The sequence below is a fragment of the Zingiber officinale genome, chromosome 7B (genome assembly GCF_018446385.1).
Source record: "Zingiber officinale cultivar Zhangliang chromosome 7B, Zo_v1.1, whole genome shotgun sequence".
Lineage (NCBI taxonomy): Eukaryota > Viridiplantae > Streptophyta > Magnoliopsida > Zingiberales > Zingiberaceae > Zingiber > Zingiber officinale.
The window spans coordinates 105,202,374-105,221,512 of record NC_055999.1 but is presented as its reverse complement, the minus strand read 5'-3'; the positions used below and the strand labels follow the sequence as shown (position 1 = coordinate 105,221,512).

Below are 19,139 nucleotides of genomic sequence, written 5' to 3'. Positions count from 1 at the left end.
TAGTAGAAGGAGGAGGAGCTTTTTGGGTGGTGTTCATATTGGAGGATCGTCGCCCACACGACGTCCAAGGCGAGGTGAGGAATACGACAGAAGATCTCGAGGTTATTAACATACAAAGGAAAGGTATAACTAGTAATTATTTTCCGCATCATGCTAGTTATTTTTCTTTGTAAGAATTCCAAACACAAGAGACATTAGATTCTAGTTTTTCGAATTTATTTCGAAGTTGTGTTTTCTTTGTTTTATTTTTCGAATTTGTGATTCGATCGTTTCTTTTGGTTAAACCTAGAGTTATATAAGGAAATTAAATATTAGCTTTCCTTAAAAGGCTTTGTCTAGGCGGTGATAGATGCTCCTATACCCAAGAAGGTCATGTACCTCACCATGCAGTACTGGAAGCCAATTTTGGAAATTAATATTTAATGGAATTTATAACATAGGTGGATTTGGATCAATAGTGTTAAGTTCCGCTTGCGATCCAAGTCAAAACCATTAAAAACAGATAAGTTAAATTTGGAATCAATAATGTTAAGTTCCGTTTGTGATTCCTAATTTAACTTCTAAAGAACACAATAGGTTGTTTAGGAAATGTTTGACACTTGCACAAAATTTTTGTACAGTGGAACCGGTACGATCTTCCTAGGACCAACCAACAGTCTTCTACCCATAGCCCGACCAACATTTAAGTCATTTGAGAGTATACTAGGAGCTATGCTCATGGAAAGTGAAGATTGAACCCTGGGAGCTCGACCAGCTAAGAAGTCGACTGGAAGTAGGCTAGGTCGATGCTTAGGAGAAATGAGGGGATTGAGCCCTAGGGGCCTGACCAATTAAGAATATGACCGAGAGTAGACTGAGGCGGTGCCTAGGAGAGATGAGGGGACTAAGCCCTGAGGGCCCGACAAACTCTGTGACCGGCTGGGCGTTATATTGAGAGTCATGCTTATAAGGTGGGAGGGGTGTCCCAGAATAACTTCCCAACCTTGATTGTTGCTTTCCTTTTTAGACCAAGCCAAAGACTTCCCGACCTCGAATACCACTTCTTTTTTACTTTTGACCGTCACGCCCCCTTGACTATCATCCTCATATTTCCCTAGGGTCACCCACTATTTCCCGTATCAGTCATGATAAACAATTTCCGGCTGAGAAAGTCTCGCACTGTGATCTTAGTACCCGAGATCTTAAAGGTTGTAAGTTTTTTTATTTTAATTTGGATAAATTTTTCTTGAGAAATATATATATGACAAGATCAAAATAATCGATGATCCAATTTCTGATGAAGATGAGACTGAGTCAACTAGCGAGTCAATATATGATGAAGTACTTTATGGTGATGATTGTGAGATTTTGGTCTTATTTGAAGATGTAGTTCATGCAGTATAGAAAGATAGTGTGAAGAAAAGGGAGACTATGAATGCTGAAAAAGCTATTTTGAACTCAAGGTCGAGTTCTTTTCAACCTGGGGCATCTGATGCAGGAGCATCTAGGGACACAATCATCTCATATCATCCAACGTGGTCATGTTCTCTTCCGAGTTGTGGCAAGAAGAAGACGAGGCTACTAGACTCCCTTTTGGGCTTTGAAGAAGGACGATCAAGACTACTGACAAGGAAGATGACTTGCCCATGATCTCCTGATATGGTAGTGCCCTATTTGGAGTCCAGATGAGGCAGAATTGACTTTCCAGTGGTCAACATGGCCAACCCGTGCCCCAAGGGAACGATCGTGTTATTGCGTCATGGTTTACGTGAACCGGATCTCCAAAACTTTAAATTTGATCCTTCGACCTTTCTTTTATTTGTTTCAATTTTTTTAGAATTTGTTTTCTTTTATAAAAATTTATTTAGATTTTATCACTTTTTTTTTTATTAATTTTATTTTCTTAAAGTTAGTTTAGATTTTATCTTTTTTTTTTTAATTAGTTCTTTTTCTTGTTCTATTGTGACTTTTATTTTGCGACTTTTTCTTTTTCTGTTGTGACTTTTATGTTGCGACTTTTTCTTATTTCTTAGGTTATTTAAACAAGAGTTAAAGCTCTTGTAAAAATATGTTGATGTTGAGTTTGGTTTTGATTTGAATAAATAAATTATTTTTGTTTAAACCTAGAGGCGACTCCTCTTTTTCTACGAATTATCTTCCTATATCTTTTTTTGCAAACCTCTTGTTGGAACCCCCAAGGTTATTTTGATGTGATCAACCAAGTTAAGTTCGGTCCTGTGGTGTTTTAACCTTATGTCTAAGTGTGCAGGAGCTTAGGAACACAAGAAGTTGAGCAAAAGATGCAACTAGCGAGAAGGACGACACGAGAGAGAGCTGACAAGATTGGTGCATCCGATGGACGAGGTGCTGCGGAAGTACGCAGGTGGATGAGAAGGAAGCGCACAACATTTTCGAGGGACGAGAAGCCGAGGCGGAAGGTTGTTCGAGAAGCTTAGGGTTTAGGGTTTAGCACTTTCAGTAAGAAAATTAAACGTTTAATTTCTGTATGAGCCTTTGTTTAGAAGTGGTTGATAATCTAATAACCAAGAATGTCTAGTGCATCGCCACAGCTTGGAAGTCAAAATATTGAAATAAAATGTTTAATTGACTAACTGATAAAGCATTAAATTAGGATTAGTTAATGTTTTTTTTTAAAAAATATTTTTTTGATTTAAATAGTTAGTCAAAAATATTTTACTTAGAAAATTTTTACAAAATTTTCAATATTATCAAAATTTTCAAAATTTGATAAAGTTATTTCAAAAAAATTTCGACCCTTAGATTTTTTTTGTACCCTGATCCTGTCCGAACGCTGAGTCGACGGACGCTGGGGACGTGGCGCTCTCCTCTATCTCCAACCAGCCGCACAAATCTCCGGCGAACCTGCAAGGAAGTCGGGCCGGGAGGAGTTTCCAGGCGACGACCCTTCGACGCTCAAGTCAGGCAAGAGGAAAACAACGAAGTGGCTCCGAGAATAATAGATTGCATACCTCCGATGAAGTTTGTGGGCTCTTATATAGAGCTCTAGGGAGGCTTGTGCACACATGTCGAAGTGTACACGTGTTCTTTACCATACCTCAGTATGGGCTTACCAGGGGAGCATGCCTGACACCATGCTGCTACAGTCCAGGCACGTCTTTGATGGGACAGCAGAACCTTCTGTCGTAAGATTATGCATATAACTTAACATGTCTGTTGTCAGAAGATGTTCCTCAATGCCCCCTTGTCCTTGTCTCCTTTTTCCCCGAGCCGAGCGTCCATCTGCTCGGTAAGCATTGGTCCGACCGGGCATAGGTATCGGTCCGACCGGGAAGATTCCACTGCCTCGCGTACTCGGCTGAGACCGTTCCTTCACAGCATTGCTGCTTTACGTCTAGGCCGAGCGGGCTACCCACTCGGCCAGGTGACCTTGTTCACCATGAGCGTCAGAAACCCGACTCCCCGTCAGGCTGTCTTTGATTCCGCTCAGTCCCGTTCGGCCGATCGACCCACCCCTTCTCCGATCGGCCGAACTCATGCTGACCCTTTTGACTTTTGACCTCCACGTGGCGTTAACTCCCCTCCAGAGGGGGTCCCCCGACTTTACTGCCGGATTATACCCCATTTTTATGTGATCAAAGGGGGAGAAGGAAAAAATTAAGTCTAAGAGGAGGTAGATTTTTTTTTTTTTTTTTTTTTTTGCACTTTATTGCAGAATTTATTATTTTAACTTTATATCTTTTTACCCTACCTTAACTTAGGTTGCTCACATCAAAAAGGGGGAGATTGTTGGAACCCCAAGGTTGTTTTGATGTGATCAATCAAGTTAAGTAAGGTCCTGTGGTGTTTTAACCTTGTGTCTAAGTGTGCAGGAGCTTAGGAACACAAGAAATTGAGCAAAAGACGTAGCTAGCGAGAAGGACGGCATGAGAGAGAACTGACGGGCTCGGTGCGTCCGAAGGACGAGGTGTTGCGGAAGAGTATGCGGGCGGACGAGAAGGAAGCGCACAACGCTTCCGAGGGACGAGAAGCGGGGGCAGAAGGTTGCTCGAGAAGGCCGAAATTGGGTTTAGGTGAGCCTTATTTCGGTTGGCCGAAATCACCCAAGCGAGCAGAGCCGGAACGGAAGACCCGGACTGAGGCGAGCAGAACTGGAGCAGAAGGCCCGGACTGAAAAGGTCAACGGGGTTGACTTTGAGGTCCGGACGCCCGAAACCCTTCCGGACTCCCAAAATGTGACTTTGACCGGATCACGTTTGACTGCGATCCGTTGCAAAGGGGATAAAACTTTATCCCCCTCCAGGTGCCTGGAACCCTTCCAGGCGCCCCGACCAAGGATATAAATACAGCCTTGATCCAGAAGTTTTTCAACCAACAAGTAATTGTAATACAACACTTGTGTGCTCTTCATTGTTAGTTTAGCTTCTCATTTTGTGCTTTCACTGCTGTAAAAGGCTTCTCCGTCTGAAGGAGATACTTAGTGTATTTACTTCCTTGGATTAACAAGCTCTCCGGTTGTAACCAAGTAAAAGCTGTGAGCCTCTTCTTTTAGCTTATTTCTTTATTTCAATTTATACAAGTGTTCTTTTAAGAAGTCCGAGAAGGGTATTTGCTTTTATATTATGCAGGGCTATTCAACCCCCTTTTAACCGGTCCAACTTGAGCCCAACACCTCTAATTCAAACGCCACACCTGGAGTTTCTTCCCCTGTGTTAGTAGTGTTACCACGTTTCATTGGTAAGAACATAAAGATGTTCAAGCATACAAATGGATGTTTATATATGTAAGATGTGCTTTAGGATAGAAGTTTCATAGTTGCACATGAGTTGTTACTATAAGATACGTACATGGTTGTCAAGTTAATATACAACCCTTGATGTATCAATGGTTGTAGATTCGACTGGAATATATGAGATAAAGAGATCAGACTATATGTTAACCATAATTGACTTGTTCTTATAGGCTCTATTTAGTGATATATAGGAAGTCATGGGATGGTACTGCTAGACGCTCTTACCATGATGTTAATCAGAATTAGTTCTGACGTCTTATGATCAAGGAGGTGATCATTGTTGGAACCCCGAGGTGTTTTGATGTGATCAAACAAGTTAAGTTAGGTCCTGCGTTGTTTAACCCTTGTGTCTAAGTGTGCAGGAACTTAGGAACACAGGAAGTCGAGCGGAAGACGCGGCTAGCGAGAAGGACGGCACGGGAGAGAGCCGACGGGCTCGGTGCGTCCGAGGGACGAGGTGTCCGCGGAAGAGTACACCGGTGGACGAGAAGAATGTGCGCGGCGTTCGAGGGACGAGAAACCGGGAAGGAAGGCTGCTCGAGGAGAAGGCCGGAACATGGGTTCGGGTGAGCCCTATTCCGGATGGCCGAGATCACCCAAGCTAGTGGAGCCGGAACAGAAGACCCGGACCGAGACGAGCTGAACCGAAGCGGAGCGACCAGACGGAAAAAGTCAACCAGAGTTGACTTTTGGGGTCCGGGGCGCCCGGAACCATCCGGGGCGCCCGGACCCCTCCGGGGCGCCCGGAATGATGTTTTTGACCAGATCGAGTCAAACTCGATCTGAACGTTGGGGGATAAAGTTTTATCCCCCCAGGGCGCCCGGAACCCTTCCAGGCGCCCCGACCAAGGCTATAAATATAGCCTTGGTCCAGAAGCAAATCAATTAATCAGAACGACGAACTTGTAATCAACTTCTGTGTGCTTTACTTTTCTTCTTGTACGTTCAACGCTGTAAGAGGCTACTCCGCCCAGAGGAGAATCAGATAGTGCGCTTACATTCCTTGGATTAGCAATCCCCTGATTGCAAACCAAGTAAAACTCTGGTGTCTGTTTTTCTTTACTTAGTCTCTTTTATTTATTTATTACAAGTGTTCATTATATAGTTGAAATCCGAGAAAGGTTCGTGTTTTAATTTGTAGGGCAATTCACCCCTCCCCTCTTGCCGGCCTCCAAAGGGACCTACAATCATATGATGAGACTATTAAGGGTATGCCTGAATAAAGGACAATCACAAAGAGTTGTGGGTACATGGCTACCTGTATCCCTAAACCATTGAGGGTCACAGAAATATTGATTTCCCTATTTCTCGTTGAGAAAATTAAATTTAAGTAGTTGAATTTGGCGAATAAAGTTTGATGTGAGTAAACAATGTATTAACAAATAAAGTTTAATATAATCAAATGTTATGATTCATAAAAGAGTTTATGAGTAATTTCCAGCTAATGGAATAAGGAGAGTATAAGCCCTGCACACAAAGTTTACAAATCAGATTTGTGTTATCATAATAGCGAGCAGGTGTGTTTACCACACCAACGATATTGGATCGTTGATATAATTACAGTGAACTCACATTATTGAGTTATAGAAAAGTTTTAAAAATCCAATAGGCCAAGATGGAAGAGAGACAATGGGTCATGAAAGCCTAAGCCCATTACAATCACATTAGGTTCAATGTATCGAGGAAAAAAATTGCCTCCTTATCCGCCACTTTCCCCACTCCTTTTTGGAGAGAATTCATACATCCACTTTCCCCACTTCTTTTGGAAAATTCGGATAGTATTTTTCTCTTCCTCCTTGGAGAGTTTGGGGGACACACCATTTTATCTTCCTTGGAGAATTTTGGCAGCCACCACTTGATTCCCTTGGAGTTTTGGCAGTCATCTCTTTATCTTCTCCTTGGAGTTTTCGTAGTCATCTCTTCATCTTCTCCTTGGAGTTTTGACAATAACCTAATTAATCTCCTTGGAGAATTTCGACAAACCCTCAAAGGAAGAAGATAAAGATCTTCTTTCTTTTCTTCCATCGAAAGAGACACATATCCTCGTTGTTACTTCTTCTCTTCGAGAAGCATTGTTATCGCCCATCACTTTGTAGATTTTTCTATAGTTGTCGCCCCTTCTTGTGGGTTCTTTGGGCAGTCCCTTGGGAAGGGGTACTTGGACAGTATCTCCTTCATCTTTGATTTTTCTACTGTCTCGATGAAAAATGACACTTAATCTCTAATGTGATCAAGTGTTTGAAAAGGGACTCCGATCATGAACCAGATTAGATGGAGAAAGCACAAGTTCGAGACAAACAACAAAGAGCTAGTTTGCTAATTTCGAAATAGTAGGATTCATCCCCAAACAAAGTTGTTTGGGAGGTTTGATTCTTCCTATATATTTTGATTCATATGTATAATGATGCATGTGTTAATAGTTTCATTTAGGTTATGCTTAAATGATCTAGAATATTTATTTTAGATAGTTAAGCATGTTTAAATAAAAATGATTAAAATGACATAAGATGTTCCAATCACATGATAGTTTATCTTTGTTATATTTTTAGGATCTTGAATGGTTAACTTATAATGCATGCTTAAATTAAATATCATGCTTATGTTTATTTTGTAAATTCAGACAAGCACTCCTTTGATTTAATTATTAAATCATAAAATATAAATTTTAATTTTCTGCTGCACATAGGGGTGTAGAAACATGATATCTAAATTTTAAATTGTTTCAACAGAACATATGTGCGAGAGGAGACATGGAGGTTGACTAAGTTATGGCTCTGTCATTGTCCCCATCCCCATCTTCATCAAGTTTCAACTTTCATCCTCATCCCCATGTCCATCGAAGGATCGAATATTCATCCCCAAACTCATACCAATTATAGTATCAAATATCCTTTATATTAATAATTTTTTTTCATTCCTTCCAACTATTATAATTCAACAAAAGCATATTAGGCATCCACATTGATGTTAATATGTGAGTGTTATAACACCCAAATGATGTTACAATCAATGTGAATGAGTGTTATAACACTCATATATTAACAACATTTAATTTTTTAAACACGGTTAATGAATGAATTTTATAAAAAAATCTAAAAGATAAGAAATAAATTTTAGATATAAAGAATACAGATGAATAAGTAGACAATAAGATTCACAAATAATAAATGTTAAAATGGATGTTAGTGTTTGTTAATCTATAACATGATATATATAATTTAATCGAGTATTTGAATATAAATATCATTCTATTATATTTGTCTCTATATTCGATTATCTGAATATCTATACATGATTATCTGATTATTTAATTGAATCTAAAAATTCTTTTATACTTTCTTACATTTATTACATTTAGATGAGATATCGGATCAAGAGGAAATTATGATCCCTAAGGTAGATGAAGGAAAAAAATACACAAAAAATAAAGGGCATTGTTTTCCTTTCCTTCTTCTATACAATTTCACATCTTACACCATTCGTGGAAAATTTAGGAAGAAATCAAAGAAGAAGGGCAGCTTGGCCCTTCACCTGAGCGAAGCGAGAAGCGAGAACTTAACGTGTAGCTTAATCTTCCCCTTCTCCGCGTTCAACTTTGCACCGGTCACTAGCCAATGCCCGGGACTATGCTGAGGCCCCTGGCATAGTTGCGTAGTGTCCACGAACTTGAGCAACTTTTGGGCCGCCACCGGCACCGGCGGACCACTCGGGAAAATGGCGGAGTCCACCACCACTTCTCCTAATTCCCGATGCGGCCCCTTCTCCTTCTCGATGCCGCCGGAATTAAGCGAGGCACTCATCGCCGAGAAAAAGTTTGATTTTTGAGAAAGCCCCGACGGGCCTCGCCGCCATTGCGACCGACACACGACGCAACCGCTCACCTCGGCGTACATCAGCCTGAGGTGAAGCGCGTTAGAGGACTCCTCGGCTTTCACGTGGAGTTGAGCTCCGGTGACGATGAACGAGGTCCCTCCGCCGCCGCTGGTCGTCCACAGAGGATCGTACTTCACCGGGATTGTGCAGACGCGCGTGAACTTCTTTGATTGCACCGGCTCCAAGTACCTTTCGGCGTCCGCGGCCACAATCATATCGGACGACCGCCAGAAGATGGCCGAACCGGACTGAACTCCGATGAACGTAGGACTTTGAGAGAGGTGCTCCAGGTGGATGGCCAACCTGAACATATTCCAATTGAAATAAGATCATGCTCTGTTTTCTCACACAGATCAAATTGTTTCAGGAATTCACCAACCTATCGTTTTTCTTGCCTTCAAGGTGCAGTCTCATTCCCGTCACCGGTAACTTTCCCACTATAACCTGTTTGTTTTACCGCATTTACATATAGCTTCATACATTCATTTATATGGTTCGAAAGATAGTGTGGATGCATACCTTACTGGTGTTGACATAGAGCCTAGGGCCCATACGGTTGAACGTAAGAGAAGGGTTAGGAATAGACATGTTGGAGATGGTGCCAAGGGGTAGATCATTGTGCATGGGAGCCCAAAGCTTATGGCACTGGAAATCCAAAAAGTAACGCAAATCTGGCAGAGGAGGTTTATCTGAAACAGTTGCAGAGATTAGCTAGATCTCTCTCTATAGATATGTACATAAAGATTCGGCTTACATCGGAGGTAGAGGTTGATGGCATGAGATAGGAAACCACAGCCAGGGAGCCCCTTGAGCAGGGAGGTGATTGGGACGAAGGTGAAATTGATGACGTCGGGCGTCGCAGGGACGGTGGGGAGCCACTCGCCGTGGCTGCTTGCCGAAGCATCTCCTCCTCTCTTACAGCACATTACTGTCACGCCCTGCAGATCGAAGCAATTAATCATTGCAACAGGACAGCGTCGACATTTAATCATACAACTCGCACTCGCAATAATCTAACGAACTCACATCTTTGCTGAAAACGCCAGGAACGCCCTTGAGAAATTTGGCCGGCTGATCAAACACGTTGAAAGCCTCCGGTACCTGTTAATTACTAAACATTGTTTGTTTATGCATATGTTCGGGGGAAGAATTACAGACAGAGAGAAGAAGCAGACCTTAATCCGATGCTGTTTCGATTTCCAATGGAACGGGGGGAGCGTGCATGCGCCGGTGAACAGCTGGTCCCCGAGATTATCAAGGTGTAGCTTAAGCTCGGACGGAGAGAGAGTGGAGGACTGATCCTGCTTCACGTAGACCACATCCTGCCCTCCCACACTTAACCCTGTTATTATGTGCGTGCCAAACTCTGCAATGAACCTGCACATGGTCAACGATTGTAGTCGCCGATCGACGCTTAATTCAGCTCGCAATCGAGGAAATTTGAGAATATGTGTGTTGACAAAATCACGAGAAGATGATAGAATCAATACCTTGCGATTGCAGTGGGGTCCCAAGTCGAAGGGACGGCTCGGACGACCCGTTTGGTGAGAGTGAGAGGTTGGCGTTCGATCCGGAGGTCGAAGAGGGTGATGAAGGAGCCGTCAATGGCCAGGAACTTGGTGCTCGACGCATCCTGCGCCCATGTGCTCCCTTCGAAGCCGAACGCGTAATTGAAGAGGCCGCAGGGGATTTTCCCTGCTATCGAGCTCCTGTGGTTGAACAGCTCCGACATCTGCACCTTTATCGAGTTCAATTAGTTCGCTTCCCATCCCCAATTATATACCAACGATTCAACCGTTCATAATCCTTGTTCTTGCTGATTGATCACTTCTGTAAGAATTAAGGATCTGATAAGTGAATGTAACGAAATTACCTGAGTAAACTCGAGGACGTCCGACTGGAATCGGATGCGGTCGCCCTTATCGCAGTTTATGTCAGCCGGCACGTCCTTGCACGAGCCGAAGCCCGGCACCACCAGCTCTCGCTTCTCTTCCTCGTTTAACGCTACGAGCCTCTCCTTGCCCCGGCAGTACTCCGGCCGGAAGTCGCAGGTGACGTCGAAGCCCATCCCCAGCCACCCAACAGCTCGCTCCACAGCTCCGGCCATTCCTGGCCCCTTCTACTGCGATAGCTAGCTAGCTAGATCTCCGTCGATATCTTCGGAGCAAATTGAAGGTGACTTGTGTGTGCCGTTTCGTACGATCAAGAAGATTAAGACGGTACTCGTGTGTGTACACAAACAATAGTGTTCGTCAAAGAAGACTTCTGGATTGATATATTAAATGAATATGAATTAGCCGTTTACTTTTTCATCTTTGACTACATTTAACAATTGTAGTATTATATTTTTATTACGAGTGTCGCTCGTAATTCTTCCCCATTATATATATATAAAAAATAAATTATGAAATCAATTTATAATTAATATATAGACATTTGATTTAGATCTTTATAATAAATTTATCATTCTCTAATTAATGATCAAAATAGAAAAGTGGTGTTAAATTAAACATAATTATTGTTAGAATATCCGTATCAGATTTTCTTTAATATTTTTAAAATTTAAATAATTATTTTTTACACACTATATTACTATCCTAAATTATTTTCCTTTTTGATATATATGTTTTTTATTAATCAAATACATTTTTTAAATTTTTTTCGCTCTCCTAAATTAAATAATATTTTAATTTTTAATGAATAAATTATATTTTTTAAATTTAGAGAAGTAAACTTAAAGTTAGAAAATGGATGGATAGATGATGTAAAATTTTTTATATCAAATATCAAATTTAAGATCAATTTTATGTTTAGAGACGGATAGGAACGGTGTTAGCTCATTATTTTTGTAAGGAGGGGAAACAAAATGCTAATATGAACATTTCTGTTGACCGACGGCGTTGAATGTAAGTAGGCCAATCACGCAACGGCTTTGGCGGCGTGGATTTGCTAAAACAAATTACGGAACCAAATTAATCTCCATTAATATAATATTTGTTAACATCTTCCACTAACTTTAATTAGCAATGATGTGCATGATCTGACATGGACGGGAGTTACTCCACACACGTCGATAATATTTTATGTTTTTTTAAATAAAATAAAAAAAATACATAAATAGAATTAGGGTAAATCGAGTATCACTCATCATAAAATTTTCCACTTACGAGAATGATAAAGAATGAGAATAAATGGACCGTTAGAAAATGCCTGTGGTGCCCATTCCGGACGCTGATCCAATGGGAGAAGGCAAAGTCAAGACAGTGGTTTGGGGATATTTCGGCGCAGCTGAGGCCGCAGCTTACTGTGGGTCTAATTTGTTCGTTTGCTCCACATTGAAGACTTTACAATGAAGATATTCATAAGTCTTTTTTTTTAAAAAAAAATTTAATATATCACATCAATACTACATTAAAAAAAAGTAAGAAAATCTATTATTCTCTCTTTAATAAAAAAAATCTCACCTATCTTTATTTGTTAATTTTCCATTTAATATCTCTATATAATTTTTACTTAATATTTTAATTGATTCTCATCTTTAATTTAATTTATTTGTAATTTTTAATTAATAAAATAATGAACTTATGATTTTTAATTTAATTTAATTTATAATTTTTATTTAATATTTAATTTGCCACGCATTATCCTGGCTAACTTTGTTTGTTAAAAACGAAGATATTTTTAAAAAATTAATTCATTATATGGCAATATCTAAAGTTGTATATCTGTTTATTGTATTGTGCTACTTCTTTCGCAAGAGATTTTTTTATCAACATAAAATATATATTCAGAAAGGAATATCTTTACCATCTACACTAATGATGATTAATGGTTAGTAGTTATTCATGATTTATCTTCTTCATGTTATTATAAAGATAGGTTGACAGAGACACTAAAGACGAATGAATCATCTTTATCACATGGAAAGCTATTGCTAAAAAAAATTCTTTATAATTTACCTCCCTCTAGACAGATGAATAAATCATAAATATAATAGTTCTTAGGAGAACCATGAATCATGTTATAATATCGGTTTGCATTCTTTTATTTTTATTAAAAGTATTTGTCAAACAAAGTTGATGAATTATTATTCACCTCCTTTAGCTAGTAGCATCCAACCTAACGATCCTAGAGGTAGACTCTGTGTTTTGCAAAAGAGCATTGAGGCTGATCGGAAGAGACCTCCGTGAGATACAAAATTTTAGGGGTGTGGCTATGAGAATAATGAACTCGAGGTGTTTAATTTGTCAAAACACATGATGTAAGCCAATAAGATCTCAAGTGTACTTTGTTTTCCATCGACATTGCTAGTGTTGTTCAGAGCAACGAGAAGCTTGCTTGTTTCTTAATAAATTTATTTGATCAGATTACGAAAAAGATCAATTTGGTCAAAAGAAAAAAAAAATAACTAAGTCAAATAACGTTGAATTTAGGATGATTTATCTAACCCCACGAAAATCAATTTGGTCAAAAGAAAAAAAAAATTAACTAGATGAAATAACGTTGAATTTAGGATGATCTATCTAACCCATGAAAATCAATTTGGTCAACAATTTGCAGGAAGTAGTTACGTAAATCGAGATAGATATAGAAGAAAAAAATTGCTTCACTCAAAAGAAATAAATAGATAAGAAGCTTTATCTTGACGTAGCCCATACGTGGACCATTAGGCTACTCGAAAGCATTGAAGTTCCTACCATTTGATGCTGACACATTAACGACATTATGGCAACCTATCTTTGAAAACATGATTGAAAAAGCGTGAACTCGATCCTCAGAACACTCGACTGATAAATTTTTTAACGGAAGATTGCTACCATTTATTGATTGATAGAAAAATGTTTGATAGAATCGGATCGATTACTGTTAGAATTAATAAATATAAATTGAATATATGATGTCAATTAAAAAAATATGATTGAAATTAATCCCGAGATAATAGTATAATAATAGGACACCTTCTCAATTTCTTAAACCTCTTCTCAATTTCTTAAACCTCTAAAGATCTGAGTTCCGACGAATTAATAAATGAATTTTTTTTAATGGACGGTTAACATAAGAATGTGAGCTTGATGGATTGTCAGTTATAGGCCCTTTTCAATTTACCTTGGTTGTAGATAGAAAATTTTCATGGAATCGAGTCAGTTACCTTTAGAATTAATCGGTGTAAGCTAGATATATGGTGTCAACTAAAAAATGAAAAGAAAATAGAAAACATGATTGTAAAGGTGTAGTGACAAGGCGTTTGACATTCTCAATTATGACACACTACAAAATATTTTCTTCTAGTATGATGAAAAATCTGGGAACCGATGGAAGTTTTTTGTGGGGTAAGGAGTTAGTCGGTTTGAAGAACTGATACCTGAATTATTAAAAAAACACAATTGAAAGGTTTGGAGTGCAGTGTGATGACATCATACTTTTCCCAAACATTTAGGGTTCAAAATCCACACAATACATACATGCGCGTTTGAACAACTAGTGTTGTTAAGATGCCACACCAAGAGTCATTTCACTTTCTGAATTTATTTGGTAGTTGGAATGTAAGATCAGACCGTCTATTCTAATGTATATATATATATATATATATATATATATATATATATATATATATATATATATATATATATATATATATATATATATATATAGAGTTTTGTTACTGTGCGCGACCGCACAGTGCGCGACTGTGCGCGTCGCGCACAGTAACAGCGCTTTTTTTGTTTTTTTTTTTAATTTTTTTTTTGTTTTTTGAATTTTAAAAATTCAACATTTCCTTATTTAAAATTTAATATATAGATATATCCCCTAAACACATTACAATATTCAATAAATACTTAAATTAATTTTATTTTAATTTTTTTTTTAAACCAAACACTATAACCTAATTAGAAAGCCTAAACCCTATAGTTAAAATCTAAAAAAAAAATAGTTTTAACACTATACCCAAAGCCTGAACCCTATAAATAAAATCGTAAAGAAATTTTTTAATTATTTTTTAATTTAAAAATTAAAAAAAAATTAAAAAAAACAAAAAAAATTTGATACTGCGCGCGACGCGCACAGTCGCGCACTGTGCCGTCGCGCGCAGTATCAAATCTGTATATATATATATATATATGTCTATTCTAATGTATATATACCAAGAGTCATTTTACTTTCTGAATTTACTTGGTAGTTGAAATGTAAGATCAGACCGTGTGTGTATATATATATATATACTCTTCGTACTTGCTGTCTAGTCTTTGTTAGAGCTAGGTAGATTACAATAAAATGCAGGTAGATTTTGACATTTTTGTAGTCTGATTAAATGCCAAACTTGACTTGACCATCACAATCAGTTAGACTTTTAGGAAGATTACAATTAAGTAGAAATAAATGATGTGTCCCAATGAGAAAGCCTGAAAGTGTTCACATGAGATTGTTCAGTTTTATATCAGAAGCTTAAGTGTGAAAGTTAATTTAAACGAGCCCACTTTTGTGTTTCCTGATCAGATTCGGCAGATGGAAGAATCAGTGTACCATTTGGAAAAAGTTGAAACATTCTTTGGTTTTCAAAGTTTAAAGTTGAAAACCTAGAGATATTAAAGTCATGAGAGATATATTACATGAGTGAAAGTAATCTTTGATTTTTCACTTTGGGCTAACATTAATGTAATGATGTGTGATTGACCAGACACAAGTCTTAGTTTATTGTTCAAATCAAGTCTCAAACGTTATGAACAGTTCATGGTGATGTAAGTGAAGTAACAAAGATTATCTAGCCATTAATGTTGACTATAATAGGGTATTCTAATCTATTAGATCAAGACAATCAACTAGAGCAACGTATTTAAAATGTTTTCTCTTAGATTTTCTAGATTAACATTGGGATCGAAAGATTCCAAGGATTTGGACAAATTTTAAAATTACTCTTCTTTCAACTTAATTACCTTGACTTTAGAGTAGTGTATTCTTCAAGTCAATACACCCATATCAAAGTAGTAAACCTTTAAACACGTCTTGACGACCTTGACTTAAAACTTTATCTAAGTTTTAAACTTTTGGATGGGTCCTTAGTCTTTCATCTCATTCATCAAATATTCTTGATGACATTTGTTTATGATGTCGTTAAGAGAATAATATTTAAACACACGTTTATGACCATTCTGTTAGGACCTTACGAGTTCGTTGAGATTGGGCAGTGGAAATCTTGAAGTGACACAAGTACAACACTAACTCAGATGATTTTATTTGATATTTATGTTCTTGAGATAATTAATCCAAGAGTTCACTCCTAACTATCCACTTATACTAAATCTTCTTATTCTTGGATAAATCCGAAGGCAAAAAAACCTTCTTATAACAGAATTTACAACAATATTACCAGAGTAAAGCAGAAAAGTAAAGAAGAAGAGGACTTTTACCATGATCTTGAGAGATTTGATTCCTCTTCTTCAAAAGATTGCTCCAAGATGAGTGGAAGAGGACCAAAGAGCTTCTTTAGCACTTGAGCAAGAACACTTGGAGCTTTGAGCACGAACCCTACAACAATTAGGGTTTTTCTTTTATATCTACTCAACTTTGTCTGATATTAGTTTGACTGATTTGGTCGCCAACCAAATAACAATTTTTTAAACCTTCGAAAATCTATTTGATTATGTCAATTTTTAAATATTAATCGAATTGATTTGTTAATCAATCGACTGATTAGGCTGATCGAGTGACCAGTCGAACCATTTCTCTTTTGTTTGCTTTAGAAACAACACCAGTCGACTTAGTTGCTTTCAAGACGATATCAGTCGACTGATATCTTCCAACAGTCCAATAATCAATTTTCTTTTATTCAGTTTTGAGACTAAATCAATTCGACTGATATCAGAATCAGTCGATTACTATGCAGATCAATTCGATTGATATCACAATCAATCGATTGATATAAAGAAATAAACTTGAACAAAGGTTTTTTAGCATTCGGTCGCTTGATATTCATTTCCATTTGACTGATGCCAATATTAATCAAATGAGTTTCATAATTAATCGATTGGTTTGCGATCATTCTAATGATCAAGTTAGCCTAAGAATCTTCTATCCTCATGTCTCCATTACCTCATGTTAAATGAACCTTTTGTTCCTTGGACTTTTATCTCATTCTTACCTTCGAGTCTTCATCCATCCACGCATCCAATTCTGTTATCTGCTCAGGTTTTTCTTCTCTTACTAAGAATCTAGTTCTCGATCTTCTTAAACTTCACTGGCCTTACATCCAGGCTTTTAACCTACAAGGATCTATCTTGCTAAGAATCAGGCTCTCAACCTTCTTAAACTTCACTTGCTTTACATCTAACCTTCTAACCTGTAAGGACTTCTTTTGCCAAGAATCCAGTTTTTGACCTTCTTGGATTTCATTTGTCTTGCATCTAATCTTCTAACATGTAAGAACTTCCTGTACACCTAATACACAAGTGAGATATTTTTTCCTTTTACTCTAGCTTGAGTGTGGTTAAATATCAAAATTATAAATCTTGGACATGATTGCATCAACACATTGTTTAAAGGGGAAAAAATTAAAAGGGCGCCCCTCTTTTAACGAATCGTCAGAGTGTCCTACTTTGATTTATTATCAAAAGGGCATCCCACCCCCTTGTACATTTACCCTTCTACCCTCTGGTATAGTAATCACTTCTGACACATGCATGCATCTAACACACGCAGTCCTGCTTATATTCCCGCATAAATCTTGATTCAGGGTAGTGTTGTAGCTGTTACGTCATTATAGTTGCTATACAATTGTAACATCTACGGTTTCGTAGTTGCTACAACTACAATTATAGTTGTAGTAACTATGTGTTAGACGTTGCATCAGTTGCAACGTCGGGAAGATGAAGGGGTGCGATCCTTCATCTTCCTCCATTGAAAGCTAGCCATCAAACATCGGTTGGTAACCGATGTTTTGCTAGCTATATTAGATGGCGTCCAAGAGCAATCCTCATCGGGAAGGTGAACAGCGAGCAAGCGATCGAGGTGATCAGAGGAGCAGTGGAGGTGATCGTGTGAGAGCAAAGGGAGAACATCCGTAAGTTGGGATTTGGCTCGTGAACCTTGAAGCGCTTCCGGCAGTTCCGTGATTGTGCTTCTGACAGCAGCAATCTCTTCATCGCTCGACGTCTTCGGTTGCGGTTCTTCGGGAGATCAATGTGAGTTGTTACCGCATTATTTTAATTGCTTCGTTTTAGTTTTTCATGCTCTCAAAACTACCAACACTATGAAATTGTAGCTGCTACCATATGAAAAGAAACTTTAATAAAGAGTACTAAGTTCTTTTGTAACTCTTGAAAATGACTTTTTTTGAATCTACGATTGTTACAGATCGAGGAACTAACCTGATGTATGCATCTTTGAGTTTGTTTCTAATAAACTAATCTAAGTCTGGATCGAGAAGCTAATCCGATGTGTGAATCTTTGAATTCGTTTATGAGAAATTAATATGATTCTGAGTCAAGAAACTAATCTAATGTGTGTCTATTTGAGTATGTTTTTGATAAATTAATCTGATTCCAAGTTGAGAAACTAATCTAATGTGTGTATTTTTTAGTTCGTTTCTGATAAACTAATTTGATGTGTATATATTTGAGTTCGTTTCTAATATCTGAGCCTAGGTCAAGAAACTAATCCGATGTGTATATTTTAAAGTTCGTTTATGATAAACTAATGAGTTTGGATTGAGAAACTAATTCAATGTGTGCATGTTTGAGTATATTTATGATAAACAAATAAAAAATTATCCAAAAAAAATAGTAGAAAAGATGTTTAAAGTCTCTGAAAAGACCTTTAACGATATTTTTTGGATCCAAAACTTGATCGATTATGGGTTTCACTTAGTAACAAATATAGATCTCTAAATGAGATTTAATTAAAAAAGAAAGTATCTCGTTCTAATACTTGAGTCAAAAGTTATAATCTTTGGAAGTTTACTATATCGTTTCTGTATTATTAACTAACTACTCAGTTGTAATAACTTTGGTTCCATAGTTACTACTGTGTGCAGCTTAGTTATAGTAGCTGCTATACCGTAGCTTCTATAATTTTATAGCAGCCTACAATGCGTCGATTTAGACCAAAAAAAAAAAAAAAAAAAAAAAAAAAAAGAAGATAGTAATAAAAGCAAATTAATACTTTCATCTGTTCTATAATTTTATAGCAGCCTACAATGGGTCGATTTAGAAAAAAAAAATAGTAATAAAAGTAAATTAATACTTTCAATAAAAGACAGATGTATTATTTTAAGAGGGGTATTTTTTTAATAATAAATCAACATGAAACTCCCTTTTAACTATTCCTTAACACAGAGACCCCTTTTATTTTCTACTCTTATTTAAATTCACCTAATTCTCAAGTTAATTAAAAGCTATCAGGCTTTTGTCTCTCTAAAAAAAACCAAACCTTTAAGTAGGCCTTCACGGGCTTTGCTTACCTTCGCCATTAAATATTTATTGGATAAGCGCATCTTCGTGGCTTCCACTATCCACATCTTGAG

At 37.6% G+C, this 19,139-nt stretch overlaps 1 protein-coding gene across 2 annotated transcripts; it reads right to left on the bottom strand.

The window, feature by feature from the left end:
- Positions 1–8,123: 8,123 nt before the first annotated feature.
- LOC122004016 (MACPF domain-containing protein At1g14780-like) lies at positions 8,124–10,850 on the bottom strand. Of its 2 annotated transcripts, none has more exons than XM_042558966.1 (8): positions 10,497–10,850; positions 10,114–10,355; positions 9,799–10,000; positions 9,650–9,724; positions 9,378–9,561; positions 9,143–9,312; positions 9,003–9,067; positions 8,124–8,926 (listed from the first exon to the last, which is right to left on the bottom strand). In XM_042558966.1, the coding sequence occupies exons 1-8, from the start codon at positions 10,728–10,730 to the stop codon at positions 8,278–8,280; spliced, it is 1,821 nt and encodes a 606-aa protein (XP_042414900.1). In that variant the 5' UTR covers positions 10,731–10,850; the 3' UTR covers positions 8,124–8,277. The 2 variants fall into 2 exon arrangements, with proteins under 2 accessions (XP_042414900.1, XP_042414901.1); XM_042558967.1 differs by having other exon boundaries at positions 9,799–9,989; positions 10,497–10,638.
- Between the last annotated feature and the right edge of the window lie 8,289 nt (positions 10,851–19,139).

Excerpts from the sequence above, each read along its gene's own strand:
- LOC122004016 (XM_042558966.1), bottom strand. The coding sequence starts at position 10,730 with ATGGCCGGAGCTGTGGAGCGAGCTGTTGGGTGGCTGGGGATGGGCTTC. Across the intron at positions 9,068-9,142 it reads TCTATGTCAACACCAGTAAG|GTTATAGTGGGAAAGTTACC; the intron begins GTATGCATCCAC and ends TAAAACAAACAG. Across the intron at positions 8,927-9,002 it reads GAAGGCAAGAAAAACGATAG|GTTGGCCATCCACCTGGAGC; the intron begins GTTGGTGAATTC and ends GAATATGTTCAG.